Below are 10552 nucleotides of genomic sequence, written 5' to 3' on the forward strand. Positions count from 1 at the left end.
GAAAAAACTCACAGGAAAAAAAAATCACAGGAAAAAAAAATCACAGGAAAAAAAAATCACAGGAAAAAAAAATCACAGGAAAAAAAAATCACAGGAAAAAAAAATCACAGGAAAAAAAAATCACAGGAAAAAAAAATCACAGGAAAAAAAATCACAGGAAAAAAAAATCACAGGAAAAAAAAAATCACAGGAAAAAAAAAACCACAGGAAAAAAAAAACCACAGGAAAAAAAAACCACAGGAAAAAAAACCACAGGAAAAAAAATCACAGGAAAAAAAAATCACAGAAAAAAAAATCACAGGAAAAAAAAAATCACAGGAAAAAAATCACAGAAAAAAAATCACAGAAAAAATAAAATGACAGGGAAAAAATTACAGAAAAAAAATTACAGGAAAAAAATTTACAGAAAAAAAATTGCAAGAAAAAAATTACAGGAAAAAAAATCACAGAAAAAGAAATCAGAAAAAAATAATCACAGGAAAAAATAATCATAGGAAAAAAAAATCACAGGAAAATATCCTTTGCACATTTTAACTTTCATTTAAATGTTCTGAATGTGTGGAAAACAGGTGGAAAGAGCCAGGTTTGCACTCAAGGAGGTTCCTGCATTCCCTGATTTCCCTCTGGAGCCACCATTCCCCCCTTTTTCCAAGAAAACTCTGGGAATAAAGGCAGGAAATCGGGGAAATCCCCAGGATGGAGCAGCGCTCCAGAGGACTCGTGGAATTCCCTGCTCAAAGAGCTGAAAATCCAACTGCTCCCAAAAACCCCAGGAGGTTTTGCTGGATTTGGGGAGCACCAGCAGCTCCCTCCTGGAGAAGGGCCTGGATCAGCCCGGGAACCCCTTCTGAGGAGCCTCTCCCACCCCAATCCAACATGGAATTCATCAAAAACCCCTGGATCCCACCTTTCCTTACCTTGAAATTTCCTTGAAATTTCCTTTCCTTTCCTTGAAATTTCCTTTCCCTTCCCTTGAAATTTCCTTTCCCTTCCCTTGAAATTTCCTTTCCTTGAAATTTCCTTTCCTTGAAATTTCCTTTCCTTTCCTTGAAATTTCCTTTCCTTGAAATTTCCTTTCCTTGAAATTTCCTTTCCTTGAAATTTCCTTTCCTTGAAATTTCCTTTCCTTGAAATTTCCTTTCCTTTCCTTGAAATTTCCTTTCCTTGAAATTTCCTTTCCTTTCCTTGAAATTTCCTTTCCTTTCCTTGAAATTTCCTTTCCTTTCCTTGAAATTTCCTTTCCTTTCCTTGAAATTTCCTTTCCTTTCCTTGAAATTTCCTTTCCTTTCCTTGAAATTTCCTTTCCTTTCCTTGAAATTTCCTTTCCCTTCCCTTGAAATTTCCTTTCCCTTCCCTTGAAATTTCCTTTCCCTTCCCTTGAAATTTCCTTTCCTTGAAATTTCCTTTCCTTGAAATTTCCTTTCCTTTCCTTGAAATTTCCTTTCCTTTCCTTGAAATTTCCTTTCCTTTCCTTGAAATTTCCTTTCCTTGAAATTTCCTTTCCTTGAAATTTCCTTTCCTTTCCTTGAAATTTCCTTTCCTTGAAATTTCCTTTCCTTTCCTTGAAATTTCCTTTCCTTGAAATTTCCTTTCCTTGAAATTTCCTTTCCTTTCCTTGAAATTTCCTTTCCTTGAAATTTCCTTTCCTTTCCTTGAAATTTCCTTTCCTTTCCTTGAAATTTCCTTTCCTTTCCTTGAAATTTCCTTTCCTTTCCTTGAAATTTCCTTTCCTTTCCTTGAAATTTCCTTTCCTTTCCTTGAAATTTCCTTTCCTTTCCTTGAAATTTCCTTTCCTTTCCTTGAAATTTCCTTTCCTTTCCTTGAAATTTCCTTTCCTTTCCTTGAAATTTCCTTTCCTTTCCTTGAAATTTCCTTTCCTTTCCTTGAAATTTCCTTTCCTTTCCTTGAACTTTCCTTTCCTTTCCTTGAAATTTCCTTTCCTTTCCTTGAACTTTCCTTTCCTTTCCTTGAAATTTCCTTTCCTTTCCTTGAACTTTCCTTTCCTTGAAATTTCCTTTCCTTGAACTTTCCTTTCCTTGAACTTTCCTTTTCCTTTCCTTGAACTTTCCTTTTCCTTTCCTTGAACTTTCCTTTTCCTTTCCTTGAACTTTCCTTTTCCTTTCCTTGAAATTTCCTTTTCCTTTCCTTGAACTTTCCTTTTCCTTTCCTTGAAATTTCCTTTTCCTTTCCTTGAAATTTCCTTTTCCTTTCCTTGAAATTTCCTTTTCCTTTCCTTGAAATTTCCTTTTCCTTTCCTTGAAATTTCCTTTCCTTTCCTTGAAATTTCCTTCCCTTTCCTTGAAATTTCCTTTTCCTTTCCTTGAAATTTCCTTTTCCTTTCCTTGAAATTTCCTTTTCCTTTCCTTGAAATTTCCTTTCCTTTCCTTGAAATTTCCTTTTCCTTTCCTTGAAATTTCCTTTCCTTTCCTTGAAATTTCCTTTCCCTTTCCTTGAAATTTCCTTTCCCTTTCCTTGAAATTTCCTTTCCTTGAAATCTCCTTTCCTTTCCTTGAAATTTCCTTTCCTTCCCTTGAACTTTCCTTTCCTTCCCTTGAACTTTCCTTTCCTTCCCTTGAAATTTCCTTTTCCTTTCCTTGAAATTTCCTTTCCCTTTCCTTGAAATTTCCTTTCCTTGAAATTTCCTTTCCCTTTCCTTGAAATTTCCTTTCCTTTCCCTTGAAATTTCCTTTCCTTTCCCTTGAAATTTCCTTTCCCTTTCCTTGAAATTTCCTTGAAATTTCCCACTGCATTCCAGGAGAGGAATTCAGCCCCAGATCTCCTGGGCCAGGCTCAACACCCCAGGCTCATTTTCCCCTTTTGCCAAGGCCCTTCCCCACCCAGGACACCTGGATCTGATATCCAGGGCTGCCAAGGGCTGATCCCTGCACCTGGAGCTGGGATTTCGCTCCCAAATCCCACAGGAAGAGCCCTCTCCATCCTCTTCAAATACTCCAATAAAGCCACTCCCCCATTCCTTATCCATGGTAAACGTGGATGGGCATGATTTCCTGGGAAAACTGTTCCATTCCCTAGGAAAACTATTCCATTCCCTGGGAAAATTGCTCCATCCCTGGGAAGAGGAGGGGATGGCACCAGCTAATGCATTTAATTGTTTTTTAACTGGAATTGTAGCTGTTCTTTATATAAAACCCTGTCACTGCTGCTCTGGGAATGTGACCAGAGTTTCCTACATTATCCCATGATCCCAAACTTATGGGAAGTTTCAAAAATCCCTATTGATTGGATGTCTGATACTAATGGGGGTTTGTTGGTAGCAAACTGATAACCAGGATTGCATTCCCAAGGATCCTTCCTGGAACTGCCAAGGGCACAGAGCTGCTCTGGCAATCCCAGCCCAGGCAGGAATTCCCAATTCCCAATGTCCCATCCATCCCTGCCCTCTGGCACTGGGAGCCATTCCCTGGCTCCTGTCCCTCCATCCCTGTCCCCAGTCCCTCCCAGCTCTCCTGGAGCCCCTTCAGGCCCTGCCAGGGGCTCTGAGGTTTTCCTGCATCCTTCCCTTCTCCAGGGGAACATTCCCAGCGCTCCCAGCCTTGGAACATCTCCGTGGCCTCTGGGGTCACTCAGCAGCTCCTCATCCCACCTGTCCATGGGATTGTTCTCCACCCTTTCATTCCTGCTTATCCCACTTGAGCAGAAGCAAGCAGGGATTTTTTACATCCCGAAAAGGAGGATCCTGGAGTGGGATGTGGGCCCTGCTGGCGGTGTGGATTCCCAGATGGATCCTGGGATGAAAAGGCTCCCAGCACAATCCTATCCCTAATTTTGTATGCATTGCCCTGCTCGAACAGAACAAATTCCAATCACAGCTGAAGTGAAAATGTAGGGGAAAAAACAGGGGAAAAAAAAAATCAAAGCTGCCAGGGAGCTTAATTTTCCCTGTGGATCTCCCCAGGGTTTTTCAGGCACTGGGATTCCCAGGGTTACCCCACAGGGAGGTGTGGTGGCTGCAGGAGCTCCCTGCCAGCCTGGGATGGTGGCAGGTACCCTGTCCATGGAAAGGCTGCAATGGGATGGGATTTAAGGTTCTCCCGGTCCCAAACCCTTCCATGGTCTGTGATTCCACCCGTGGAATTCCCAGGAATCTGCAGCCCAAGGAAGGCAGCAGAGCTCTGCAGTGACAGCGAGCCAGGCCGGTGCTGCCGGGATTTCGGGAATGGGATTTGTGCCCTTGGCAAAGGGGAGCGGCGGGGAAGGGGCTGCCCGGAGCCCGCGGCTGTGCCCGTCCCGTTCCCGGGCTCATTCCCGTGTCCCGGTGCCTGGATCCCGGTACCCCGACATCCCGGTATCCCGAGTGTCACTAGGTGTCGCTGCTCTCCCGGCAATCCCGCTCCGCATTCCGGGAGTCAGGAAACAGGACCGGGATGTGTGGGACAGGGATGGGGGAACGGGACAGGGATAGGGGAACGGGACCGGGATGTGTGGGACAGGGATGGGGGAATGGGACGGGGAAGTGGGAATGGGACGGGGAAGTGGGAATGGGACGGGGATGGGGGAATGGGACGGGGATGGGAGAATGGGACGGGGATGGGGGAATGGGACCGGGATGGGGGGAACGGGACCGGGATGGGGGGAACGGGACCGGGATGGGGGGAACGGGACCGGGATGGGGGGAACGGGACCGGGATGGGGGGAACGGGACCGGGATGGGGGGAACGGGACCGGGATGGGGGGAACGGGACCGGGATGGGGGGAACGGGACCGGGATGGGGGGAACGGGACCGGGATGGGGGGAACGGGACCGGGATGGGGGGAACGGGACCGGGATGGGGGGAACGGGACCGGGATGGGGGGAACGGGACAGGGAGGGAACAGGAGCCTTATTGCCTCCAATTGTTCCTCTCTTAATTTAGGGATGGGATTATTCCTGTCCTAATTAAGGGATGGGATTATTCCTTCCATAATTTAGGGATTGTTCCTGTCCTAATTGAGGATGGGATTTTTCCTGCCATACTCTGGGATGGGATTGTTCCTGCTATAACTTTGGAATGGGATTGTTCCTGTTCTAATTGAGGGATGGGATTGTTCCTGCCATAACTCCGGGATGGGAAGCATTTTCCCATGGAGTTGCCAAGAGCTGGAGGTGAAGAGCTCAAGGACAGAGCTTGAGCCACGTGCGTGCTGAGAAGGGAGAGAGCCACGCTGCAAAGGGAATGGTGTGGAGCTCCAAGAGCTCTTCCAGCTTTTCCCCTGGCTGCGGGAGCTGCCAGCCCAACCTTGGCTCCTTAGAGCCAATCCCATCTTCTCCTTCCTGCAGGAAAACAGAATGTTCCCACTGGATGAGGGAGCGAGGCAGGGCCAGCACGGCCCTGCTGCTGGGGGGGATCTCGGCACTGAGGGGACCCCACAAGGGACCATCACCCCTAAAGGCGGCCCCTAAAGGTGCAGGGGACAGGACAGGGGCACAGGTGGCATCCACCATCCAGTTCATGGCAGAATCATGGAATGCCTTTTTTGGAAAAGCCCCCCAGGTCATTGAAAACCCCCCCAGCACCGAGGCCCAAATGCCACCCCAAGCCACCACAGCAGGATGAATCAGCTGGAAGGGGTTTGGAAAACAAAACATCCTTTCTCCAGGCCTTGGCTTCTCCACCGGGTCATTCCCAGGAGCAGCGTACCAGGAAATCCTCAGGTGCCCCAGGGGGCAGGGATTGTCCCAGCCCCTCTGATCTCACATGGATTCCTGAAGCTGTCTGGGACGATCCCAATTCCACACACAAATCCCTGGGGCTGTTTGGGATGATCCCATCCCCATACAGAGATCCCTGGGGATGTTTGGGATGAGCCCACACAAATCCCTGGGGCTGTTTGGGATGATCCCATCCCCATACAGAGATCCCTGGGGCTGTTTGGGATGAGCCCATCCCCATACAGAGATCCCTGGGGATGTTTGGGATGATCCCAATTCCACACACAGATCCTTGGGGCTGTTTGGGATGATCCCACATTGATCCCTGGAGCTGTTTGGGATTATCCCAATTCCACATTTGAGGTGATCCCACATGGATCCCTGGGGCTCTTTGGGATGATCCCACACAGATCCCTGGGGCTGTTTGGGATGATCCCAATTCCACACACAGATCCTTGGGGCTGTTTGGGATGATCCCACATTGATCCCTGGAGCTGTTTGGGATTATCCCAATTCCACATTTGAGGTGATCCCACATGGATCCCTGGGGCTCTTTGGGATGATCCCATCCCCACACACAGATCCCTGGGGCTGTTTGGGATTATCCCAATTCCACACACAAATCCCTGGGGCGGTTTGGGATGATCCCAACTCCACACACAGACCCCTGGGGCTCGTTGGGATGATCCCACACAGATCCCTGGCACAGTTTGGGATGATCCCACACAGATCCCTGGCACAGTTTGGGATGGTCCCATCTCCACTCGGGAAGGACAGCACAGGGTTAAACTCGGCTGCAGCTGCAGCTCCGCATCCTCGCTCTCCTCCAGGAAATCTCCAAGTCACGGCTGGGCCGGAGCTCAGAGCTCGGAGCTGGGCCTGGCCGCGCTGCCCATCCCTGGGAGTGCCAGGGAGCTGCAGTGCCGGGATACACGCCCAGCCCACGGCTCTGCTGTCGGCAGCTGCTGGAGCCTCCAAAATCACCCGTGGGAAACTGGCCCGGGGCAGCCCCAGGCTGGGCAATACCCTGAGCGGAGTGGGACGAGAATTCCCAACAATTCCCAGGCGTTTGGGATTCCCAGGGAATTTGGGTCCCTGGGGTGCTGGGGCGGCTGGGCAGGGATGGGCAGTGGGATCCAGGGGTCCCGGGGCTGGCACCGCTTCTCTGGCACTGCTCCCACGCACACGGGAGGGCTCCAAAACGCTCCAAGCTGGATCTGCCATGAAAACAGAGCTGGGGGAACTTTGGGAATGGGGGTTCCACCACCCCAGCCCACAGGGCCCCAAAGGGCTGCTCTGGCTCTTCCCGCGGCTCCCAGGACTGGCCCTGCACCCCTGAGCACAGAAACTTCTCCAAAATGTGTTTTCTCAAAAAAAAAAAACCCACTCCCACTTCCCGGGGAGTGCACAGCCCAGAGCTCACTCCGGCTAAAACCCACTGAGAAATCCTAGAAAACCTGCTCCCTGCGAGTTCCCCTAAAAGCACTCCCAATCCCATTCCCTCAGAGCCACTTCCCAAAGGCCCCTCTCTCAGGAAAGTCCATCCCTGAAACCCCTTTGCCCAAACCCAGCACAAATCCCACGGGCAAAAATCCTGTTCCCCCATTGCCCCAAATCCCCCCATTCCTTCAAATCCCCCCATTCCTCCAAGTCCCCCCATTGCCCCAAGTCCCCCCATTGCCCCAAGTCCCCCTCCTCATCCCCCTCAGAACATCTCCCACCAAAACCCATGCCCCAAACGCCCCTCACATCCCCCCCAGCCCCATTGCAGCCCTGCAAGCCCCAATCCCATTCTCCTGACCCCCAAATCCTCCCTTCGCACACCCAGAGCCCCTCCCAGCCCCTTGCCTGTTGTAATCCTCACTGCAGTGTTGTTCTTGCCTCTCTGCTGGGGCTCTTCTCCATTCTCTGCAGCTCAGCCCTTCCTGTCTTCTCAGGGGCTCCTCTTGGGCTCTCAACCCACCCCTATTTATCTCAGTTACCTTCACGAGCTACAGCTGCTGCCCAGCTAAGGACCCTGCAGCTGCAGCTCGTTTGGAGCAACTCGGACCCACACAGGTCTTACAATACAACATATATTCAGGCCCCACATTGACACACACAGATCTTACAATACAACATATATTCAGGCCCCCACACTTGCCCACGCCCCCTCCCTCCTCCCCGAACCCGCTCCCCTCCCGACCCTTTGCCATGCCGGACTCTCTTCCCAAAAACGCCGTCCTCCCCATTTTCCTGACCCGCCATCCCGATTCCCAAAGATTCCCCACAAAGCCGCTCCTCTTCCCACGCCGACCCCTCCTCTGTCACCCCAAATCCCCTCCCTGACCCTTTCCCATCCCTCTCCTCCCTTTTCCCCCTCCCTCCCGCCCGCCCCCCAAACCCTTCTTCTCCCTTCTCTCCCTCCCTCCCCATCGAAACCCTTTCCCCTTCCTCCACCCTCAAGCCTTCTCCACTCCCTTCTCCTCCTCCCTCCCCATCCAAACCCTTCCCCTTTCCCCTTCCTCCATCCTCAAACCTTCTCCGCTCCCTCTCTTCCTCCCTCCCCATCCAAGCCCTCCTTTCCTCCCTCTCTCCCTCACTCCACTCCACCCCCTCTCCCCTCCCTCCCTATCTCCACCCTCTCTATCTCCATCCCAACCCCTCTCCCGTCCCTCCCTCCATCCCAATCCCCCTCCCCTCCATCCTTTCCCTCCCTCCCGACCCATCCCGGTCCCTCCCGGGGCGGAGCAGGAGCGGAGCGGGCGGTGCCGGGCGGGCAGCGCGGCGGCTCCGCGGGCGCGGGGCAGCGCGGAGCGGCCAGGCTGGGCTCGCCTGGGCTCGGCACGGCTCCGCCCGGCCCGGCTCGGGCCGCCTGCATGCGGCGGCGGCGGCGGCGGGGCTGCCGGCAGGGATGAACGGCTCCTCGGCGGGGCTCCCGGCGGGGCTGAGCGGATCCCTGGGGGCTCCGGCAGGACTGAACGGATCCCTGGCAATGCCGGCGGCCCCGAACGGCTCCTCGGCGGCGGCGGCGGGGCTGCTGGCGGGGGCCGGGGGCGCGGCGCTGGAGCTGGAGCGGGCGCTGCGCTGCTGCACCGCCGCCTCCGTGGTGACCGACGGCAGCGGCGCGGCGGCCGACGAGCGCAGCCTGTACATCATGCGCGTGGTGCAGATCGCCGTCATGTGCGTGCTGGCCCTCACCGTGGTGTTCGGCATCTTCTTCCTCGGCTGCAACCTCCTCATCAAGTCCGAGGGCATGATCAACTTTCTGGTCAAGGAGCGCCGCCCGTCCAAGGAGGTGGAGGCGGCGGTGGTGGGGCCGTACTGACCGCGGCGCCGAGCCCGGGCTGCCCGCCGGACTGACCGACGGACTGACCGCCGGACTGACTGACCGCCGGACTGACTGACCGTCCGCAGCCCTCCCGCGGACACGCGGGGTCCGCCCGGAGCTTTTCCTACTCAGAAACCCCAGGCGAATGGATGCCGGCATGCCGGAGGTCGGGAGATGCTCGGGGTGGCCGGAGCCGCCCATCCCGGTCCGGCCCGGTCCGGTCCCGCCGCCCGCGGCTGCCGAAGTAAAGCGTGCTCTGATGGCAACAGGTCTGGGCTCCTTATTCCGTCCGCCTCCATCCCTTCCCCTTCCCTTTCTCCTTCCCTTCCCTCCCACCCGCCAGTCCCGGGATGCGGCCGGGATGAATCTGTCCCTGAACCCCCCCCGGCCCGTCCGGCCGGGATTTCCCGTCCAGCCGGGCTACATCTTCCCTTTCCCAGCGTTTTCCCAGCCCTTTCCCAGCCCTTTTCCAGCGCTTTCCCGGCCCCCGGGGCTGGCCGAGCGCGGGACCCGCATCCCTGCGCGCCGGGAGATGCGGGAATTGCGTTCCTGCCCCTGTACCCGGGGAAAGCAGCCAGCCCAGCCCGGCGGGATCCCGCTGCCCGGGAATACAGCGGCAATTCTGGCTCTGGGAAAGCACAAACCCAGGTTTTATTATCCCAGCCACAAGCCGGACCAACAGGTGACTTGGCGCGGGCACATCCCAGGCAGGGAGAAGCCGCTGCTCCCACGGGATTTGGATTTCACCGTCCGCTCCCTCCCCAGGGATCTTCCCGAGCTGTTTCTCCCATTCCCGGGGGCTCCGCTGGCTCCTGGATAAACCCGTGCTCCCACAGGCGCTTCCCGGGAATCCCGGCAGCGGGATGGGCACGCAGAGGCTCCGACAACCTGCGGGAAAATCGCTCTCCCGACACCCAAATTCCTGCCGGGAAATATTGATTGTCCGTGGTTTTTAGTGCTGGAAGCTTTTGGAGCTTCCCGGTTTATCCCGGGGCTGGAGATGGCCGAGCTGCCGAGATTTAATGGGCGCCCCTAGGAGAGGTTATCGGGAGTTTAAAGCGGGGATGGGGAAGGTGAAATCCATTTACAGCTGGGCTGGAAGGGGTGGAAAAAGCCGGAGCTGCCAGAGGCGCTCGTGGGAGAGGCTGAGGCAGAGCAGAGCATCCCCATGGAATCAATTCCCCGCGCCCGGCAGGAATCTCGGCAGCGATCCCTCATTTCCAGCCGCATTCAGGGCAGGACAAAGAACAGATCTGCCTGTTCTCCCGGGAACAAACACACCCCGGGTCGGGAATCACAGAGCTGACATGTTCCCCAGGCTGCAGAGATGTACCCAAAATTCCCCTTTTTTTGCCCTTCAGCGCCGGAGGAACGTTGGGAAAAGGGGAATTTTAGGATAGCACAGGAAGAGGGAGAAATAATGGAGAGGTTTCAGTCACTCCGAAGCATTTGCAGCTGTTGAACAGGAACGCTTTGTGGTGTGGTGGAGAACACGAGCATTCCCGAATCCTGGAATGCTTGGGCACTTTTTGGCAGTTAATACATCAGGAATCCGTCACTAATTACAGGGAATGCTTAGAGTGGAACACATT

General features: G+C 53.6%; 1 protein-coding gene across 1 annotated transcript; it reads left to right on the plus strand.

Annotated features, from left to right (window-relative positions):
* The first annotated feature begins 8289 nt into the window (after positions 1–8289).
* On the plus strand, positions 8290–9226 carry RPRM (reprimo, TP53 dependent G2 arrest mediator homolog). The gene has a single exon (XM_074547773.1). The coding sequence runs from the start codon at positions 8544–8546 to the stop codon at positions 8955–8957; it is 414 nt and encodes a 137-aa protein (XP_074403874.1). The 5' UTR covers positions 8290–8543; the 3' UTR covers positions 8958–9226.
* The last annotated feature ends 1326 nt before the right edge of the window (positions 9227–10552 follow it).

This window comes from Zonotrichia albicollis, chromosome 10 (assembly GCF_047830755.1).
Source record: "Zonotrichia albicollis isolate bZonAlb1 chromosome 10, bZonAlb1.hap1, whole genome shotgun sequence".
Taxonomy (NCBI): Eukaryota; Metazoa; Chordata; class Aves; order Passeriformes; family Passerellidae; genus Zonotrichia; species Zonotrichia albicollis.

Coding starts and splice junctions, on each gene's coding strand:
- RPRM (XM_074547773.1), top strand. CDS start 8,544: ATGAACGGCTCCTCGGCGGGGCTCCCGGCGGGGCTGAGCGGATCCCTG.